General features: G+C 54.5%; 1 protein-coding gene across 1 annotated transcript in view; it reads right to left on the bottom strand.

Annotated features, from left to right (window-relative positions):
• Positions 1–21540, bottom strand: part of ABCC6 (ATP binding cassette subfamily C member 6) — a 52980-nt gene that overhangs the window by 12265 nt on the left and 19175 nt on the right. The window contains exons 10-23 of the mRNA XM_060648606.3: positions 19399–19560; positions 17803–17895; positions 16035–16238; positions 14643–14789; positions 13656–13743; positions 13191–13266; positions 11299–11425; positions 10934–11110; positions 8653–8820; positions 8056–8230; positions 6626–6701; positions 5069–5198; positions 2730–2937; positions 1480–1790 (exon numbers count right to left, since the gene is read on the bottom strand). Coding sequence (XP_060504589.3) covers positions 1480–1790; positions 2730–2937; positions 5069–5198; positions 6626–6701; positions 8056–8230; positions 8653–8820; positions 10934–11110; positions 11299–11425; positions 13191–13266; positions 13656–13743; positions 14643–14789; positions 16035–16238; positions 17803–17895; positions 19399–19560 — 2142 coding nt within the window. The remainder of the gene's footprint in view (positions 1–1479; positions 1791–2729; positions 2938–5068; positions 5199–6625; positions 6702–8055; positions 8231–8652; positions 8821–10933; positions 11111–11298; positions 11426–13190; positions 13267–13655; positions 13744–14642; positions 14790–16034; positions 16239–17802; positions 17896–19398; positions 19561–21540) is intronic.

The following is a 21540-nucleotide window of genomic DNA, read 5'->3' as shown; positions in this document are numbered from 1 at the left end:
TCTAACGTACAGCCAGGACTGAGAAACCACTCATCTAGTGTGAATGTCTCATTCCCAGCCCTAAAGCCAACTGCTTCACTTAGGGCCAGTCATTGTGGGAACAAAACCATAAAGGACAAGGAAGGCAGTCGGCCAAGTGGAATCCGCTCACTTAACTGGAGGTTACCTGCCCGGTGCTGGGAACATAACAATGTCCAAATGATCCGTGGGGTTATTTGCTCTGACGCCACAAGCCGTGTGCCAGCCAGAAGGATGTGCATCTGCTGAACAACCAGCCAGGCTGTGTGCCAGCCTCTTTACAAACAGTATTTATTAATGTGAGGTGGGCACTGGTGTCCTTCACAGTTTACAGGTGAGAAAACCTGAGGCCCAGAGGGATCAGGTCCAGGCCTCTCCAGCAAGCAAGTGGCAGGGTCCGGATTCAAATCCACCTCTGCCCGACCCTTAAGCTGACCCTCCCCAGGTCAAGAAGACATCGAGAAGACAGTGGTGGCTGTGGTTTTTGTCTGACTACCGTGTTTTTTTCTCTTCTATTTCTGATTACCTGGGGTGGAGGTGGAGGGTAGAGTTCAAACGTGGGACCCGATCACGGAGGACGTAGCCTCACGCAGCCTAGCCAGTCAGAGTGTGCTAACCCTCTGGTCACTGTGATTTGCTCAGGGATGAACACGAGCCCCCAAACAGGGCAGTCAAATCTTCCCTGGGACTGACCTATGAATGTGGAGCTGGAGTAAAAGTTACTTTGGGTTGGACTTGCTCAGGTGGGATGCTGTGAGTATAGGGTTGTCAGGGGCCATCAGACCCATCAGACCCTAGAAAGACAGTGTGTCCAAAATCAGGCCACGCAGAGCTAAAGCCAGTGGTTTTTAAACATTAGTATGCATCAGAATTATCTGGAGGGTTTGCTGAAACACACATTTCTGGGCTCCATTTCTACCGTGACTTGAGAGTCAGTAGTTCTTGGGTGGGGCCTGAGAACGTGCATTTCTCACTAGCTCCCAGGTGGTCCTGATGCTGCTGGTCTGAGATGGCACTTTGAGACCCCCTGAGCAAAGATATGGAGAGAGTGACCGCATCCTGGTGATAACCAGCTCATTTAGGGACGTAAGACGTTAATTTCTGTCGTTTTGTTTAAGCTAATTTCAGTTGGTCTCCAGCTCTGGCAACTGAAAGAGTCAAGCCTCATACAACACTTGGAGACCCTGCAATGCCTCCTTGGTTTCTAGATAATTGGAGAACGGGAAGCTGATTTCAGCAGCAGCAGGACAAAATGTAAGATATTAAGAACTTAGACACGGACATTCGGGAGACAGTGTTGAGTATAGATGTTAGAAGTAAACTGTGGTGTCTCTGCCTCTGGGAATTCTTCTAGGGGTTCTTCCACTGTGCAGAGCCTCTTATGCTGAATCCTGTCCAGAGACAAGAGACTGGCTGAGGTGACCCGAGCTGGCCCCAGGGGCCTCCCCAATCTCTCCATACCTGAAACCCAGCATAGAGGACCAGCAACGGCAGGAAGGCGACAATAGCCAGAGGGGTGGCCACCGTCACCACCAGGCTGACCTCCAGCAGTCCAAAGGCATAAATCAGCAAGGACCGGAGTTTGTCTGGGATGTCCACATCTACTGTGTCTGTTTCCTTAGAGAAGCGATTCAGCAAGTTCCCGATGGGCGTCCGCTCAAAGAAGCCAATGGGACACTGTACCACATCCCACAGAAGCCTCTGGAAAAGCAGTCTGGATGCCCGGATTCCTGCCAGGAGCACCATGGCCATGGAGGCAAACAGCCCAATGGCTGGGGAGAGAGCGGGTGTCAGAGCGTGAGAGCCGAGACCCCCCTCTCCCAACTACCCCATGATGGCCATCTTATGCTTTGGCCATCCTGAGTATCCCCTGATGGAACCACCCCACAGTGGGTTGAACAGTGTGCCTCCCCACCCTGCAAACTCGTGTCCATCAGGAATCTCGGAATGTGACCTTATTTGGAAACACGGTCTTTGTGGCCGTTTTCAGTGAAAGATCTTAAGGTGGTAACACCCTGGATTTAGGATGCCTTCTAAATCCAATAGCTCCCGTCCTTACAAGAAGAGAAGACATCCAGAGACAGAGACGAAGGTGATATGAAGGCAGAGGCACAGAATGGGGGCATATGCAAGCCAAGGATTGGAGACCCCCAACAGAAGCTAGGAGACCGGCATGGGACTGTCGCTCCCTCAAAGCCTCCAGGAGGAACCACTCCTGCCGACAGCTTGTTTTTGGGCTGCTGGCTTCAGGACGCTGAGAGATGAAGTTTCTGTTGTTCTAAGCTACCAAGTTTGTGGTAATGTCTGTCAGCCCTAGGAAACTAATATACCCCCTTTCTCTCAATGCCCATCTATGTGCCTGGAATGGGGCTGACTTCACTCCGTTTCTGAGGTGGGGCAAACTGTCTCTGGCCCATCCAAACCACTGCAGTTGGTCTGTCCCCACCCAAGTCCTCAGCTACCCCAACATCTGGGGGCCAAGGTTCTGCACTTGCTGAGGACTCTGGCACAGACTCTGAAGATCCCAGGAAAGGAGGGATGTGTCCTGCCCCCCACTCCTTCCAGCCTTATCTAAAGGATGCAGGTCTGCGCTTGGGCCCAGGATGTTTGCACAGATGTCCAGAAAGGACAGGGATGGGCAGGCCAGGGAGCCCTGAGCACCTCAGATGGGGCCGGAAGGGTGGAGGGTGAGGAAGGCGGGCGAGGGGTACCTTGGAGGCAGCCCAGGAGCCCGAAGATCCAGCCACGCAGAGCCGCCTGGGTCTGTCGCCCGTCCACAGTGGGGTCGTCGGCCCACAGGCTCAGCCAGTAGCCACGGCAGAAGGAGGCCACTTGCTGGCAGAGGAAGAGGAACAGTGCATAGAGGCACAGTGGGGCACCCACAGCCCGTAGGTAGGTCAGGTGCATGGTGGCCCTCACCTGTAGCACAGGTAGGGGGGATGGGGGCAGAGAGAGGCCCCGGAGGGAAAGGAAAGAAGAAAAGACCAGGTGAGGCTCTCAACAGGGCAGATGGAACCACGGTGCAGACCTTACCTGTGCTCTCTCGGTTCCTACCACCTGGAGCACCAGCTCTCTTACAGGCCCCACCTAGCCTCAAGACCCCCTTCCTCTGCAGAACCCTCCAAAGGCCAGTGGGAGCTTTAAAGCTGTGGCACTTTCTGGCTTTGGAGTGATTTATTGAACACATACTACAGGACAGGCGTGTGTGTCTACCCCCATCATAACTCCCACCTGACAGATAAGGAAAGAAAGGCACAAAGAGGTTAAGACACCTGCTAAGGTCCAGCTGCCACAAATCTGAAGTTCTTCACCTGGCTGCAGCCAGAGTGAACTTCTGGAAACATCATCCTGACCCTATCTTGCTGTTGCTGGCCTGCTCATGGCTTTCTCTTGCTCTCAGAAGAAATTCTCACCTTCTAGTTTGTCTCTCTGACCTTACCTCCTACTCACTATCTGCTGGTCTCATGGGATTTCTTTCTTTTCTCTGGTGCCCCAAACTCCTTCCCACCTCAGAGCCTTTGCACCTGCTGTTCCCTCTGCCTGGAATGCTCTCCCTCCTCCTCTGTCAGCTGCTGGTTCCTTACTTTAGGGGTCAGCTCGAGCATCACCCATTAGGGCATCTTAATCCAAGCAGGCTCGTGACCCTCAGTTGGTTGGTCTCCATCTCATTTCCCTTCTTTATTTTTTTTATCATTATCTGATATTACCTTGCTCATTAGCCTAATTATTTGCTGACTGTCTCCCCCCACTAGTGTGCAACATCCACCAAAGTAGAGACATTGCCTGCATGTAGTGGGGGTTCGGTAAATGTTTTTTGGGTGGATGAGTAGGTGGATGGTTGGGTGGGATGATGGGTAGTTGAGTGAATGAAAGGGTAGATGGGTGGATGGATAAATAAATGAGTGAGTCTATAGAAGAGCAGATGAATAGATGAGTGGATGGATGGATTCTGGATGGTTAAGTGGGTGGATGGATGGATAGATGGATAAGTGGGTGGATGAGTGGACAGATGGAAGGTGGGTAGATGGATGGGTGGGTGGATGGGTGGATAGATGGAAGGTGGGTAGATGGATGGGTGGAAAAGTGGGTGGGTGGATGCGTGGGTGGATGGATGGATGGATGGAAGATGGGTAGATGGATGGATGGGTGGATAAGCAGGTGGATGGATGAATAGATGGAAGGTGGGTAGATGGATGGGTGGAAAAGTGGGTGGATGGATGGGTGGATGGAAGGTGGGTAGATGGATGGGTGGATAAGTGGGTGGATGGATGGATAGATGGATAAGGGGGTGGATGGATGGATAGATGGAAGGTGGGTAGATGGATGGGTGGGTGGATAAGTGGATGGATGAATGGATGGATGGAAGATGGGTAGATGGATGGGTGGGTGGATGGATGGATAAGTGGGTGGAAGGATGAATAGGTGGAAGATGGGTAGATGGATGGGTGAGTGGATAAGTGGGTGGATGGATGGATGGAAGATGGGTAGATGGATGGGTGGGTGGATGGATGAATGGCTGGATGAGTGAATGGGTGAGAGGGTAGGTGAGATGGATAGATGAGTGAGTAGATGGGTAGGTGGCTGGATGGATGAGTAGGATGGATGGGGTGGGTGGTGAATAAATGGAAAAGTAGGCAGACAGAGGAATGAAAAAGTAGGTAGGTGAAAGGAGGGGTGGACAAAGCATCATAGAAGAAATGAAATAGTACAAACTTTAGATTCTGACTGACCTAGATTTAAGTCCCAGGTTGCTTGCTCTGAGCAACCTTGATTTAAGTCCCTTGCTAGCTCTGAGAACGCAGACAAACTCTTTAAGACCTCAGTTTCTTCATTTCTAAAATGGAGCTGTCACCATCTAATTTTGGGGTGGTTGTGAGCATTAAGAAACGTGAAGTGTCCAGAGTCCAACGTGGCACACAGTAGGTGTCCAGTAAAGTGAGTCTCCCCCCCGCCTCCCTGCCCAGCACTGTATCTGATGGGAGGTCTTGAGCCCCGGGGAGTGCGTAGCTGTAGCAGCGGACGTAGAGGAGAGGGAGCAGCTGGTGGTTACCCTGCCATACTGGATGCCATCCTCTCCTGTTGACCATCCTGCGCACTCTGGATCATCCAGGGGAGCCCCTGGCTGGGCCTCTGAAGCGGCTCTGTCCTTCTCAGAGACCAACAACTTCATGGACCTGTCACTGAGAGGAAATGAAGACAAGTCAGCGTCTCTGTCCAAGGGGTGTGTGCGCACCGAACCCTCATGGCCACTGGGAGCCGGTGACCTCTGACATACACTCTTCACTCATTCATTCCTTCGCTCACTCATACAACCAGCGTATGGAGCACCACGGGGCATCGCGCTCCGTCCTCCCTCCACGGTGCCCAGCTAAATGTCATCTCCTTCCCCAGAGGCGAGCAAGCCTGTTCTCCCGATGCTGTTTCATTGAATGAACTTATTTACTCAACTTTGGGACCTGTTTTTCAGAGTTTTCCTTTTGGCCTAAGCATTGCTACGGTCATTTTGCCCCTGCTGTTTACCCTCAGATCTGTTAGTCCACCTTGGAAGAGGGTCAGTTTTGTGCAATTCAAATGTTGAGGACTTCTTGTATCTTCCTTTCATCTGTGGATGAGGGGGCTGCCTTAAACTTAAATGTGAATTGCCATCTGGTGACTGAAACCGTGAGCAGCTGACTTATCCTGTCTGTGCCTCAGTTTCCTCAGCTGTAAAATGGGGTTAGTCTATGTTGGTCTGTCTAGCTACCAATCAATCATCTACTCATCCATCGTTCATCGATCTGTCATCTATCTCTCTCTCTCTCTCTGCCTACCTGCCTATATCATCTATCTGATCTTGGGATTATTGTGCACAGTGAGGACAAGTGGGATTGCCCAGTGTAAGACCCAGGAGTGCTCAGGGTGGCTACCTGGCATGGAGAGGAGCTGTGCTCAGCCTCTACATTCCGCAGGGACCAAGGACCCTCACAGTACCCCAGGAGTGCCCCAACAACTGTCACCTAAGCTCGCCCTGTGTCCACTGCCCAGTGGTCTGCTGTTGACAAAGTCACTTTCCATAAAAAGGGCGAGTACCAGGTGGCAAGGTTCCAGGGCTGCAGACAGCCCCACAATGAGTCCAGCTATGGCCTGTCTAGAAGGGGCTGGGGACGAGGGGACAGCAGGCCTCCTGGTGAACGCCCACACGTGTGTTCTGGCCTGTAACAAGTGATCCCACGCGTGTAGACTCAAGCCCTTTGTGTAGCAAGCCTGAAAAAGCATGACGAACGACAGGGCTGGGCACATCACTAACATCTATGGCGAGGATCTTTCTCTGGCACCAGCCCTGCCCCTCTCTGGCAATGAGACAACCTAACAAACTTTAGGGCATTCATCATATTTGAGGGCAAACTGGTCCTGCTATGAACTGGCCACATGAGGACTTAACCACTTTGGCCCATTGAAGATCAAACAGCTTTCGGCTGGTCTTGCCCCCAGAGCAGGCACTCAGCGGCTGTGAGGTCCAGAATGGTTCTGGCTGCCCTGACCTGCCCACGCTGCGGGTGCTGACCCAGCAATGCCTTTACATCCTCAGCCTGCGCCCTCCCCACGCTCAGCACCACGGCGGACTCACCTCTCGGGTTCACCCTCGGGCCTCCCACTTCCGGCAGGGTCTCTGGGGTCCTTGGCATCAGTCCTGAGTTCTGTTTCTGCAAGGTCAAAGGAGTCTTGTCGTGTGATGGGGGGCCAGTAATGGGGGTCCAAACGTGGGCATTGACACCCACCGGCTGTATGGCCTTAACTTGTCTGAGCATCTGTTTCCCATGATCTGGCTCCTGCAACGTCTCTCAATCCTCCCTGGGTTCTTCTGGGACCATTACTCATTGAATCACTCATTCGTGTGCTCATTCACTTAGCAAATATAATTGCGCACCTGCTATGAACTTGGGGCTGGAAAACAGTAGCAAACACTGCACATGGCAAACCTCTCCGGTGTCCCCCGACAGCCTTGCATGAGCAGTTTCTTGTACCTGGAATGTTCTTTTCTAGGCAACTCGCACCCAACCTCAGGGGTCACCTTCCTCAGGAAGGACCCTGCCTCTGACCATCCTCCAGGTTGGGCAGGCCCCATCTTCGAGCTCCAGGATGATGATACTGCGAGTTGACGCTTAGGACTTTTACCAGGGTGAGCCCCTGTTCTGTGCAACAGATGTTTTCAGAAAAGGCACAGCCTTTTCTGGGGGCACCTGGCTGTGGGTCCTCGCTTTTCCATGGTGGTGGGGGTTGGGGGAGAGCCGGGGGCGGGGAGCAGCCTACAGCCTACTGATGAAAAAGCACATGCTCTGGAGTCAAGTTGCTTGGGTTCAAATCCCAGCACTGCCACCTATAAGCCATGTAAACTTGGGCTAGTTCCTTCACTTCTGGGCCTCAGTTTTCTCACCTGTTAAATGGACATAATTACAGCACTGACCTCACAGAGGCACCGCGATGATTAAATGAGCTAATGTATGTGAGGTGCCACGGGGGTCCTTATCACCCACTATGGGTGAGCTTGGATCGGTGACGTCATTTCCAACGCGTTATCGTTTTTTCAGAAGGCACGGTATTTTCTGGTTATTAGAAGCCCTAGCTGGCGTGTCGTGGGCCTTCTGGCCTCTAGCCACCAAATGACCATTTGCTCAGCCTCTGCAGCAGTTAGGACTTGAACACTCCAGATTTGAACACACCCAAGTTCTAATGTCGTGACCTCAGAAAAAGTACTTGCCTTTGCCCCAGTTTGTTCATTAGTAAGATGGCAACCAAAATGACACATGCCTCATAAGGCAGATCCAATGAAATAATGTAGATGGAGGCACTTAGCACTCTCCTTGGCTCACAGAAGGTGTCGCTCGCTCTAACTGGGGGGTTGGGTGGCCTCTCCAGAGAGCTGTCTGCTTCCAGGCCTGGGCTCCCAGGAAGGGTGTGGCCAGAGCCTTCCAGGCATGCCCGTGGGATCCTTGGAGCCTTCTCCTCAAGGGGGGGCAGGATCCCGGCAACAGAGAACCAGCAAAGCCCAGCCCGTACCTCCATCTCCTCTATCTCCTGGCCTTCTGGCTGCATCCAGAAGGCCCACCAGGGCCCCCTTCCTGCGTAGAAGCTCCTGGTAGGAACCCATCTCTGCAATGGCTCCGTCTTCCAGCACCACGATCCAATCAGCCTGGGGCAGGACGTGGAGTGCGTGGGTCACGAGAATCCGTGTCTGGGAAAAGAAGGGGTAGAGGTCACACTGGTGTGTTTGACCAGTCATCCAGAGCTGGGGGCTCAGGGGCAGGCAGCTTCCTAGGGCCGTGTGTGGGAGGAGCTCCCCTTCTTGCCCTCCCGCCCTATGTTCCGGTGGAGAAATAGAGGGGCTCCTTCAACCTGTGTCTTGAAACAAGAAGACACAGGGCTTCCCTGAACCTGGCCGGTGACCTGAGTATGGCTGGAGTAGTTTAACCACGGACCCATGAGCAAGAAATAACTGCTGTTGCAAGCCACAGGGATCGGGGGGGTGTTTGTTAGGCAGCATTGTCAGACAAAAGCTGACCACTATAAAGAGGAAAACTGGACTTGAGGAGAGGGTTGGGTTAGGACTTCCCCTGCCTTTGCCCTGTGAACTTTGACACGTTTTCCCAAACGTACTGTTCCCTGGAGCAGCCCGTCGGGCCCAATGACCTGGTTGAAGACCTGCTGGCCGACGTGGGCATCCAGGGCCGCCAAGGGGTCATCCAGCAGATACACAGCGGCCTTCCTATACACGGCCCGGGCCAGGCTCAGTCGCTGCTTCTGGCCCCCGGAGAGATTCATGCCCTGTGGCCACAGGAGAGGAACAGGGGCCTGGGTGGACGTCATGCTCATCAGAGTGAGGGCCAGCTCCCAGGTTCGAACACTTGCTCTCGAACCAGCGTCCCCACCAGCCTCCACCCAGCCTCGCCTCTCCCCTTCCAGCCAAGCTGTCTGGGGGAAGCGACCTTCTCTCCTCCGGCTCACTTCTCCTTGAGTCTGGCTTCTCTTCTCGCTTCTCCCCCGCATGATACCGCCTTCCTCAGGACACCGGTCATTTCTCTGGTTGCCCAACCTTATTTTCTTTTTCTTTCTTTCTTTCTTTCTTTCTTTCTTTCTTTCTTCCTCTTTCTTTCTTTCTTTTTCTCTTTCTTTTTTTCTTTCCTTCCTTCCTCTCTCTCTCTCCTTTTCTTTTTCTCTTCCTTTCTTCCATTCCACTCCACTCATATGTTCCACATGGCTACACCCAGTGTCCTAGGCTCTGGGGATACCATAATGAACAAAACCCAGTCCCTACTCTCATGGATCTTGCATTCTAATGAGGGTAGGGTGGGAGACATGTAATTAATAAACAAACAAGTCAAATCTATCACCTGTCAGAAGATGTTATGTGCTATGAAGAATTAAGCAGAATTAGCGTGTATGTTGTACCAGCATGAACAGGGTTGCTGTGCTGGGGGTGGCAGTCAGGTAAAGCCTCTCCACTAAGGGGACGTTTGGGTTGAGACCCGATGGGAGCGAGGGATGAACCACGTGGATCCCTAGCAGAGAGAAGAGCACCTCAGGGTGGGAGCATGCTTTGGGTGTGTAATGAACATACAGAGATCAATGTGGCTGGAGTGAAACAGGAAAGGGGGAGCATGATAGGATGGGGCTGGAGAGATGAGTGGGGCCAAACCTTGAGAAGACTTGTTGCGGACTATCAGGACTTTGGCTTTGACTCTGAGAGAGATGGGAAGACCTTGGAAGATTCCCAAGCAGAGAAAGGATGAGGTCTGACTCAGGCATGAACAGAATCCCTTTGGCTGCCGCACTGGGCTTAAGCTATCAGGCGTGACGACAGAAGAAAGCAGGGCAGCCACGTAGGGGGGAATTGATGGTGGATGATGCCAGGACACTCTGGGTCCTCTTTGAAGGTGGACTCAACAGGATTTGCTGATGGATTAGATGTATGGGTGTATGAAAGAGAGGAGAACCAAGAATGCTACCAAGGTTTGGGATCCGAGCTCTGGAGGGATGCAGCTCCCATCACCGGGGATGGGGGTGGGCAAGTTTTGGGAGCGCACATGTCTGGTTTAGGATGTGACAGCTGGTCACAGAGGAAGGGCAGCAAGTACTCCTTCTTTCTGGAACACACCCTCCCTTGGCCTCCAGGACACCCATCCTCCTCCCTGGACGCTCCTTGTCAGCCGCTCTTTACGGCTCAGGCCACACAGGGACTCCTCCAGACCCTGTCCTGGGCCCTCTCCTCTTCTCTCTGGAAACCCACTCATTTCCTTAATGGCAGCTCCTAGTTTTTCACTCTCAACTGCCTAATCTGGAGGCTAGCAAACTTTTTCTGTAAGGGGCCAGACAGTAACTATGTTAACCCTGGTCTCTGCTCCTGTCATGCAAAAGCAGCCATGGACCGCCATTAAATGAATGGGCGTCACTGTATTCCCCTAAGACCTCATTTACAAAAACACGTGATGGACTGGACTTGACCTGTGGGTCATCGTTTGCTGACCCCTGCCCAATCTGTAGCTCCAGATGCATATATCCTGTCTGTTGGACATCTCTGCCCCAGACCCTTTGGTGAAGCCCAGAAAGGAAAAGCTATTTGACCAATGTCACCCAGAAAAGCAGGGCAGGGCAGGACAGGAGCCCAGGTCTCCTCACTCCTAGTCGCTGAGAGCCCTCGCCTCCAAACCCTGCCACAGGGCTCTGCCTTGGTCTCTATTTTCAATCATTCACTCGTTAACAACTATTTATTGAGCACTTATTACATGTTTCGCCCTGAACTAAACTCGCTTCGTCTGTCCCACTTTGCTGCTTCCTTGTGTCCTCTTTGTCCCTCCCACCACACGGCCCACATGCCAGGGAGACAAATGGCCCAGAGCTCCGATGCCTTCCTGCCACAAGAAGGCCCCGAGACCCTCACCTGCTCCCCAATTTTGGTGTGGACCCCTGCAGGGAAGCTGCACACGTCTGGCCACAGGGCACAGGCCTCCAGGACCCTCTCCAGCCACATCGGGTCCAGCTCCTGCCTGAAGCACACATTCTCGACCACGGATGTGTTCTGGACCCAGGCCTCCTGGGGCACGTAAGCCACGGAACCCTAAAATACAACTCACTTCGGCCATCAAAAGGCAGATAGGGATGGAGGTAGGAGCGATTTGGGGGAAGTAGGAGGAGCGGGGAGGAGCAGAGAGGAGTGAGCGGGAGAGGGGAGGAGGGGAAAGGAGTGGGGGGGACCGGGAGGGAGGTGGGGAGAGGGACATTGTGACAGGCAGGGGGCAGCCTCACCTTGATGGTCACCGATCCCTCCACCTTTGACAGCTCCCCAAGGAGGGCAGAGAGCAGAGAGGACTTCCCTGCTCCCACTGTACCAACAACCGCCAGCAGATGACCCTGGGGCACAGTGAGGTTTATCCTGGCAACACAGGAGGGGAGATACGTCCCTGGGCAGGGCCCAGCCTGAGTCCGCGTGGAATTGGTGAACCCCGGACAGAGCCAGCCTTTCCTGTTGGCGACTCATGCAGAGGTCACTGTGGGTAAGCGTGGAGCTGTCCTTCTCTCTCACAGTCCTTGTCCGGCTATTTAAGCGGCCACCTTGCCCCACACACGTGCACATGCACACACACACGTGCCGTCACACAAGCACACACGTGCATTACACCGCACACTCATGCACACTCCTGCAGTCATACAAACGCACACCCTTAGGCATACCACACGTACCACACACATGTGCAGCCACAGACGTGTGCATGCACACTCACATGTATGCACAAATGCACACACATTCACGCACACGTTCTAGTGCACACACGCTCATGCCTGCATGTGCACACGTGCGTGCACACAGCTGCTTGCACATATGCACACACACACACACACACACACACACACTCAGTTTATTGTGGCAGGAGGGTCTAACCAGCCTTGCCTTTTGTCCAGGGTATTACAGTAGGCTCTTCACCACTCTCCCTGCTTCTGTCCTTGCCCTCCACCCCTGCTCATGTGCTGTAGCCCATCTTCCACCCCGTGGCCAGAAGGACCCGTTAAAACCCGTTAAAAGTGGGATCATGGTGCGGTTCCCAATTCACTCAGGATAAAAGGTAAAGCGTCCCGACAATTCACGAAGTACGTCCGACCTCCCACTGCTCTGACCCTTAGCCACTCGGCCTCAGCCACGCTGACCTCCTGCTTCTTCTCAAAGACAGTAGGACAGTGGTTCTCAAGTAGGAGGGACTGTGCCCCTCCCCAAGTGTCATTTGTCACACCTGGTGGGTGGTTGCTGCTAGAAGCTAGTGGGCAGATACTGGGGGTCCTGCTAACCATCCTCCAATGCATAGCACAGCCCCTACGACAAAGAATTCTGCGGTCCTCAATGTCAATAGTGCTGACGTGGAGAAACCTTGGTCTAGGCACACTCCTGCCTCAGGACCTTTGTACTCGCTGTCCCTACCACTGGAAAGCTCTTCTTCCAGACACCCGCAGGGCTCATTCCTTCTCTTTATTATGACCTCACTACACATGCCCCTCCCTCGACATCACACCCTTACCCTTTCTCATTTGTGTGCCCCCATCACGTCGGCCCCAAGAAAGCAGGGCCCTTGCGCGTTTCCTTCACTCTGTCCCCAGAGCCTACAGCAGGGTCTGGCACATAGCAAGCGTTTAATAAATACTACGAGGGGAGTGAGTGGCAATCGACGTGAATACCGCCCAGGATATTTTCTTTCCCTTCTTATAGAGTTTTGGGGCTGGCTGGGGTTTTCTGCCACAAAGACCCCACCGAAAGTGGGGGCTGCAGGTGGCAATGACCTGGGAGCTAACAGAGGAGAGAGAGACGCAGATATGGCTGACGGGGTCTTGGGGGGCCTCTCAGCTAGGCCTCCCTTGGTGTCATCTTGGCCAGCGTGGGGAGCGGGGAGCAGGGAGATGTTCCCTCCCCGACCGGCGAGGCTGATTCACCGTTCTGCCACCCCCAGGAGTCTTGCTTCCCCCAAACTCTCTGCCAGGGCTGGTCCCAACCTCCCTGACAACAGCAGCGTGGGTGAACCTGCCCTCCAGCCCCTCTCCCCCCACCCCGCCCCGCGGGAAGCCTGCACCGTCTCTCACACAGGACACCGCGGCGGCTCTCACATCGTCCTCCCGACCCCAGGAAGGCAGTTTGCGGAGAAGCCATGCTGTACCTGCGCAGGCAGAGGGTGCCTTCTCGGGACCAGGCGAAGGTGCCGTTGTGCACGCTGATGCACGTGTCCCCAGCAGCTGGAGGGCAAACCCAGACAACCCGTGCTTGGAGAACCTCATCACACAAGGGTGCCCGTAATCTCTCCGACTTTATTTCCCAGCTCGACGAACACATCACCGTGTTTGTCTCCCCGGACTTCCCGCACCACGAGGGCGAGGACCTGGGCTGTTAGAGGGTTGGCTGCTGTAACCCAGACTGACGCACCATCAGTGGGCACGGGTAGCCACTGAATGACGGGCAGAAAGTGTCACCGTGCCCGTTTCCACGTTACACGGCTGGTGACCTCATCTGCGCGTGCCATCCTGTCACCAGCGGCCCCAGCTGGGACCCTGGCTTTTGGTCGATGGACTGCGGGAACCACTCCTCTTATCCCTCCCATCCCCCTCCTGCTGAACTCCGCACTCACAGCGTCTGGAGGGACTTGAGTCCACAGCCCCAGGGTCAACTTCTTCTAGGCAGAGGAAGGCGGCCAGACGGTCCAAGGACACCCGGGCCTGGGGAAACCAAAGCCTCAGGTCACTGGTGCCCCAAGAGCAAAAAGCAAACTCGGGCTTCAGGTGCCTGGTGCCTCGGGATGTGGAAAACCTTCCGGTCTCCCAAGCCTGATGCATTTGCAAAGCTTTAGAGCAAGGCTTTCCAGGTCACGGGAAACTGTGCACACAGAGGTGGGGACGACGATGACGGTGGTGACCTCCTGTCTCCTCACCCCTAATTAGCATAGTAGGGACACTTGGGCTGCCATTCTGCAGATCAGACCCCAGAAGGAGATGGTGGCTTTTCCAAGGGGGTCATCAGACCATTATTGGAAATGGTTCCAGACTCTGTCCACCTAGGGGAACCCTCTCTGCTCTCAGCCCTAAAACCATCTCTGGGAACTAAGGAGGCAGCATTTGAATAGGGACACCTCAGGGCGCCTGGGTGAATCAGTCACTTAAGCGTTCAGCTTCAGCTCAGGTTGTGATCTGGTGGCTTGTGAGTTCAAGCCTCGCATCAGGCTCTCTGCGAACAGTGCAGAGCCTGCTTGGGATTCTCTGTCTTCCTTTCTCCCTCTGCCCGTCCCCAGTATGCACTTTTTCTCTGTCTCAAGAATAAGTTAAAACATCAAAAAAAAAAATTTAAATAGGGATGTCTCAGCGAGGCAACTTGCTCTCATTTCTACCACACCAAGGTGGCACAGTGTGAGCAGAGACAGGGAAGAGAATGGAAATAAAAACACTTTACATAATAAGAGAACAGTGATTGCTGCCTGTTCCTTGTATCCTCTGCCCCTCCCGGCATCTCCCTCCCTCCCCCGTCAGTCCTGTGGGCAGTGTGGGGATGCACAGAGGCAGGGCACTGCCTGCTACACCCCTGCGGGTCTCTGCCCAGATGGCCTCCCCGCCCCACGCCTCACCCGGACCACGGAGTCGATGGAGAAGGGCAGGAAACCCTGAGCCTTGTTGAGGATATTGAGAACCACGAGAGTCACAAAAGCTTTCTCAGCGTCCATGGCATTCTCCTCAGCCACCAGCGAATGAACAGCAAACACCGCCAGTGCGACCTGGGGACACACAGGCAGTGACAATGAGCTGAGGGCACAACCCGGGAACCTGAGCAGGCGTCGCCAGGGGCCTGTTTGGCCAAGCCTTGCCACGTTGGAATGTTCCCGCCCGTCTGGTTCTCACCCTAAATTCTGCTACCCGCCCCAGTTCTCACTCCTGGTTCACAAAGCTGTGTTTCTCTGAAAAAATACAACCGTATTAGTGAAAGGAGGTGTGTGTGCAATCCCTTTTCTAGGACCAGAAACTCTTGGTTCCAGGCATCTGGGGACACTGCAGCATTCGGTCTGGGTAGGGTTTGGGAGGGTTCTAGGCATGGGTGGGACTTGTGAGTCTAGAAATTCTTGGAGATGACCCTGAAGTTGCACGTATCAGCAGCGCTCGAGAACCTTGGGGGTTGGTGGCATTTGTGGCTCTAGATGTCACGAGAGGGTAGTTCACTTCCAGGTGCCACGTGGTGACGATATGATGGTCCCTTAGTGTGCTGACCCCTCTACATGATGCCCACTGTGATGGTCGCTCGGTGTGATGGTGACTCAGTGACCCTACCCGGGGAGCTCTCATGGCTGTAAGCAATGCTACTTGTGTTTCTCAGCGATGACAGTGTTGGTAACTCCAGATTGTCCCTGGTGGGGGGGTGTGGGGGAGGGGGATCTAATCCTTCTGGAAATAAGTGATTAAGGCCCACCTGCCACCAGCCTTGAATATTTTATGAAGTTTGGATTATTTATTTATGCAGCAGTGAGCTACCGTAGGTTTGTTTGCAACCCCGCATGGACTGAAGTCACGGCTGGCCGTGCTTTAGGAAGGCTAATCCTGTAGCAGTTTGTGAAATAAATTGGAGGACAGGACGGAGCCCAGTGTGTGTGGATGTGGGGAAGGGGGGCCCCTGCAGCCATCTGACAGCCGGCATCAGTGTGGACCGGGGGTGCTACCTGAGCAGAACCTGCCCCTGTTGCCCCCTCCCCATGCCAGAAGTAGCAACAGTTCAGATGCTGGAACCTTCTACAGGAGAATGACAGACCTTGTTAGCCACTACCAGCTTCAGAATCAGCTAACTCAGCACAAACCAAGGATCCCTGCCTGGGAAGGATCCAGGAAAGGTATGTTTGAACGGACAGCGTGGTCTGCAAAGAAAGGCTCCAGGATCTGGGGGGGCGCGGAGGGGGGAGTTCTGCCTGCCTCATCCCCTCCCCAGGATTCCCTCCCTCCGTCCATGCTCTGCAGAGAGATCAGAGTGACCTCACCAGAAATGTGGACACTTGGAAGGACACCAGAGACACAGAGAAGAGGAGGCTGGAGGTCCTCAAGGCACCCAGCTCCTGGCCCCGGATGTGCAGGACTCTTTCTAGAAAGGCTCCCTCCCAGCCGTGGGACTTGACCATCTTCATGTTCCTGATGATGCAGCTGGTGAGCCGTGCCCGAGAATCTTTCTGCCTCATGTGCTCCTCCTGGTACCAGAGGGAAGAAGAGGGGAAGAGGTCAGGGAAACGTCTAGAATTCTCCTTCCCCCAAACCATCACACCCCACCTTCAGCAAATGCCCTTGATTCCACAGCAGGCCCCAGGCTGTCTGCCTCTCAGTATCGCTGTCCCCACAGTCCTGGCCCAAGTCACTGTCATCTTGTACCTGGACCCCCACAGGTGCCTTCTCCCTCCTGTCCCCCAGCTTCTGCCCTCATTGTGGGCCAGAGATGATGGGAAGCTCCCACAGACCAGGGAGGAGGTGGGAGAGGCGGAGCCCTGAACCAGCCTGGGTGTGGTGCCACAGGGAAGACTTCCTGGAGGTGGGAGTGACCGTGAGCTACGACGAGCAGGTGTTGGGTGTGCAAATGGGCAGGTGAGGTTGACGAAGGAAGGCGGAGGGGACAGAACGACCCAGAGGCAGGCAGCGTGGTCAGAGAGGATGGGGGGTTGCTACAGGAGGGAGGTGGGCTGCACCACGTTGGGACTTGGGGGTCAGGCAGAGAAGTCGGGGGCCTCTGTGTGTCCCACTAAGGAGGGGCACTGTCACAGGGGCAGGTGTGGACAGTGTCTTAGAGGAGGCCAAACAGGAGGCTAGAGAAACAGTCTATGTGAGACCTTTCTTCCTCCCTCCCTCCCTCCTCCTGAGTGCCAAGCACTGTTCTAGAAGCTGAGACTGCATCAGTGCATATTCCCTGCTGCCAGGAAGCTTTCAGTCCAAAGAGAGAGAGGAGCCAGGTGCATCTGGCAAATGGGCAGGCCAAGTTGCTGAACAGATGCATATGGAGGGGAGGGGCGTGTTGCTGCTGTAACCGGGGGTCTGTGAGGGGTTGGGGTGGGGGGGGCAGGGATGTCTGGGGGTGAAGGTGTTCCAGGCAGAGAGCACCATAGGAGCAAAGGCCCTGAGTGGGGCTTGAGGGTCGGGGAGGGCAGAGGGGGAGTGGGGTTGGAGCTTGAGGGTCAGGGGAGGGCAGAGGGGGAGTGGGGTTGGAGCTTGAGGGTCAGGGGAGGGCAGAGGGGGAGTGGGGTTGGAGCTTGAGGGTCAGGGGAGGGCAGAGGGGGAGTGGGGTTGGAGCTTGAGGGTCAGGGGAGGGCAGAGGGGGAGTGGGGTGAGCCAGGGCAGAGGGGCAGGAGGTGAGGCCAGATCATGGCTGCCCACCAAGGGTCTCGGCTCTGACTCTCGGGGACGTGCGAGCCACTGTGGTTCTGAGCAGAGAGGGATGACGAGGGCAGGAGCACGAGCACCCAGTGAGGGTGAGACTGGGCCAACATTCCGGATGCATCTGCTGAGGGACGGTGTGTGAAAACAAGAGAGGCGTCCGAGTTGACCCATGGTTGGCTTGTGGCCCAGACGCTGGAGGCGTGTGACAGCCATCCACGGGGCTGGGGGCACCGGGAGGAAGGCAGGGCTCTGAGTGACCAGAAAGGCTCATGCCACCAGGCCCTCTGTCGCCTCCTCATCTCCCCGTACCTGCACCAGCGACAGTCCTGTGACCTGCAGGCTCCCCGCCCCGCTTGCCGCCCAGTGTGTCCCTTCTCCCAAATGTCAGACCTGATGCTGTTTCCTCTTCTTGGTGATGAAGAAATTCAGAGGGAGGAGGCTCAGGAAGACAGCGATGGCAGTGAGGGCAGAGGGTCCTAGAAGCTGGAGACAGAGAGGGTGGGAGGTCACAAGACGCCTCCAGGAGCCCGGCTGAAGACACCGAGGGATTTGGTCAGACCTGGGTCCTAAGGCAGGGCATCCCAGGGAAGCTGGCGAGGGCAGCCAGCTGACACTTGCTGAGGACACTCATGCAAACTACCTAACCTCCCTAAGCAGCAGTGTCCTCATCCGTGAAAGGGACATCCAGCATTGCCCGTCACTTAGAATAAGTGCCCATGTCATACAGTCGTTATCCTAGGTCTTCATTTCACCCCTGACAAGGTTGCCAGATTTAGCCAAAAAACATACAGGATGCCTCGGCAAGTACGAATTTCAGATGAAACAGCAAATGGCTTTTTGGTATAAGTATGTCCCATGCTATATTTGGGATATACTTATCCTAAGAAATTATTCAGTTTCTCTAAAAGTCATATTTAACCGGACATCCTGTATTTTGTCTGACAGCCCTACCCCCACCAGCTTTGTGACTTTGGGACAGTTATGTTCCCTCTTGGCTTTGGTTCCCCCCCTCTATTTTTTTTTTTTTTTTTTGCGGGGGGGCGGGGGGAGAGTGCAAGCGGGGGAAAAGCAAAGGGAGACAGAGGATGCGAAGCGGGCTCTGTGCTGACAGGCTGACAGCAGAAAGCCCGATGTGGAGCTCGAACTCAAGAACTGCAAGATCATGACCTGAGCCGAAGGCAGAGGCTTAACCTACTGAGCCACAGAGGTGCCCCTGCTTTGGTGCAAATGTGGAGCTGGGGGTGGGGGAGATGATTTCTAAGTGGTTGTGACTGTTTGAGATTCCTCCCGCGTCATTTGGGCCCAGTCTCTAGACAAGCCCCACCCCTCTTCAGTCTGTGGCCCTCAGTTTCCCCTCTCAGCTTTTAAGAACACGATTTTGTAATCTCCTTGACCACAGAGCAAGCCTGTTTGTTTCATTTATGCAGCAATCGCGCCACCCAGTGGCCAAGTGGAGAAGTGCCCGGAAGGCAAACCAGCCCACCGCCAGGATTGGGAAAATACTCCAAGAAAGGTGAAAGGAAGCTTAAGCTTTCTCTGGCAAAAATAGTATCATTTGGAGAAAAATGCTACAGATGCTAACTGTGGCAACTTCAGTGTCTGCCCCCCCCCCCTCCGCCGGGCCAGGATTTCAGGGTGACCTTCTGATGTTAGGGACCATCCGCCAAAAGACCAGGAGGGTGATGGGTGGGTCTTCTGCAGATTTGCTGGGGTCAGGGGTCTGCCCCTTTAATGGCTCTGCATTTTCCCAGGAGTCCTTCATCCCCCTCTCTCTACCTACGTGTGCCCAGTGCATGCTGGGCCCTGGCTACAAGGCGGCCAGTCAGAAAGGGTGCTGGCCCCGTGTCCCGTAGGGTAGGGGCAGTAGGTATAGATCTACGGTCACCATGACGACACCCACTGGATGGTACTTGGGACCACTCTATGCTCGCTCACTGTCGCTATGCCGCTGATACACCTGCCGGGGGCCTGTGAACTGTGGCGCACCTGCCAGAGGTAGACGAAGCAGATGATGATCCAGATAATCGGCAGCCACAGCCCGTTAAGGTAGACGACGCTCTCGGTCAGCCGCTGCACGTCCACGGACACCAGGTTGACCACGTCACCCACCGTGCTGGCTTTTCTGGAGGCGCTGGACAGGACCAGGACCTGGGCGGGGCGGGAGGATGGAGACCTGAGCCAGAGGGAAGGACGGGACGAGTGGGGTGGAGGAGGGCAGGGAGGCCCAAAGCACGGACAGAGCAAGAGCACAGCTGCCTGGCCGGTCTGGGGTCTAAGCTGGTCTGCCCTTGCTGGCAGAGGCAGGTCTCTTCACTATCTAGCCTCAGTTCCCTCGTCTGTAAAGTGGGCTCGTGAATCTCCTGAGCCAACCTCCCAGGGCCGTCGTGAGAATTTGGAGAGATGACCAAAGAAAAAAATCCTCTGACATCCCTAAAACACTGTTGTGGTAAGTTAGTAGCACAATATATAAAACCCTTGGGTTCATGATGACACTGGGGATCGTTTCCTGAATTCCAACCATGCCCCAGGCACTGTGCTAAATAAACAGGGTCACCGTTTTCTGTGATGGGGCCCAACCCACAACCAGATGGAGTAGATGCTGCCATGTCTCATTCAATCTACAATGCTATGGACGAAACGCTCTGTTTTTGTGTCACTAAGGGCAAAAAAAGTAAATGCGATTAAATTAAGACACATGATATACATCTTGATTTCAGAAGGGTTAAAAAAAAAAGTGAGACTGGGATCAATGAAGTGCAGAATTGCTAACCCCACTTTACGGCCAAGGAAACTGAGGCACAGAGAAGTTGACCAACTTACCCAAAGTTGAAGGGCCTTCTAAAAGGCTAGGCCAAGCTTGGAATCTAGGATGACCAAGGCGAGACAGGAGCTAGACAGGGTGTTAGATCAATTCCCTGAAGGCATCTACATGGTGCCCCTCACACACCAGACCTGGTTCTCTGGCAGCCCCAGATGTGGGCCCTGGGGTCACAGTGGACCCCTTCCAGCCTGTTGAACGCTAAGCTCTATTTGCCATCGTCTCTGCTGAGTGTGTGAGGGAAGAAGTAAGGCGGTAAATGAGTGAGCCAGGAAGGAGTGAGTAGAAAATCTCCAGAAGAATCTTCCAGTCTTTATCGAGTACCGAGTCTGGGCCTCACAGTGAACTGAGTACCGAGAAGATAGAGGCAGGGGGCTTGCTCTCCCACAGCAGAGTTTGAAATGGGGAGGAAAATTAAATCACAACTTACATAGTTCCTTCTTTAATGGCAGTTATGAGGCGTGTTATGAAGCAATGTTTTAAGATAATATTATTCAGTAACATCAATAATAATAATTACTATTATTGCCTATTAGCAAGGTGGACTGTGGGCCAGGGCCTTAATTGTGGTGTTCACAGGGAGGAAGGGTCAGTGAGGGTAAGCAGGGTTGGCTAGCTTGAATAATTTTGGTGGGCTCTGGGGCACAGGAGCTGTCCCTCGTCCAGCACCTGGCCCTGGGGTGACTGGGGCAGGCGTGTGGGGGCCCAGAGTGTCGAGAGCCCCATCAGGGGGCGATCGGGAGTGTGGACTCTGGACTGGGTAGCTGGCATGAAAGGGATGCTCTTGGCGAGTCATTTCCTACGTCTAGAAATTGGCTAGCCCTGTCTACGTACCAGGTCCGGAAAATAAGCAGAGACGGTTAATGGGGAGGCAGAGCAGGGCGGGGAGCCGGGGGCTGACCTCTGAGGAGATGGGCAGGGCTCCCCTAAGGGTGGGCATGGGAGAGCAACGGCTTCAAGCCTCAGCTCAGCACGTGGATTCACAAGACCAGACGGGCCACACTGACCGGGAGCTTGCGTGGGAGGAAACACGGGTCTAAGACACAGCAGCCACGCGGTCAGGGGAGCCTTCCACACAGCCATCCAGGGGCTGTTCCCTTTGCCCCGGTTCTCCCCCAGGGGACAGCGCGGGCATCACAGGAGACTCGCGGGGACTGGGTGGCCCAGGCTCAGGGGCTCCAGACCCCACGGGAGCCAGAGAGTCCGAAAGTCTTACGGCAGTTAGTCTTGTGAGCTCCACTCCCAGGGCTCCCAAGGGGACAAGAGCCGTTGCAGGAAAAGAAGCTCCAAGCTATGGCTTCCCATCAGGT

Source organism: Panthera onca, chromosome E3 (genome assembly GCF_046562875.1).
Source record: "Panthera onca isolate mPanOnc1 chromosome E3, mPanOnc1 haplotype 2, whole genome shotgun sequence".
Classification (NCBI taxonomy): Eukaryota; Metazoa; Chordata; class Mammalia; order Carnivora; family Felidae; genus Panthera; species Panthera onca.
This window is presented reverse-complemented; position numbering and strand designations above follow the sequence as displayed.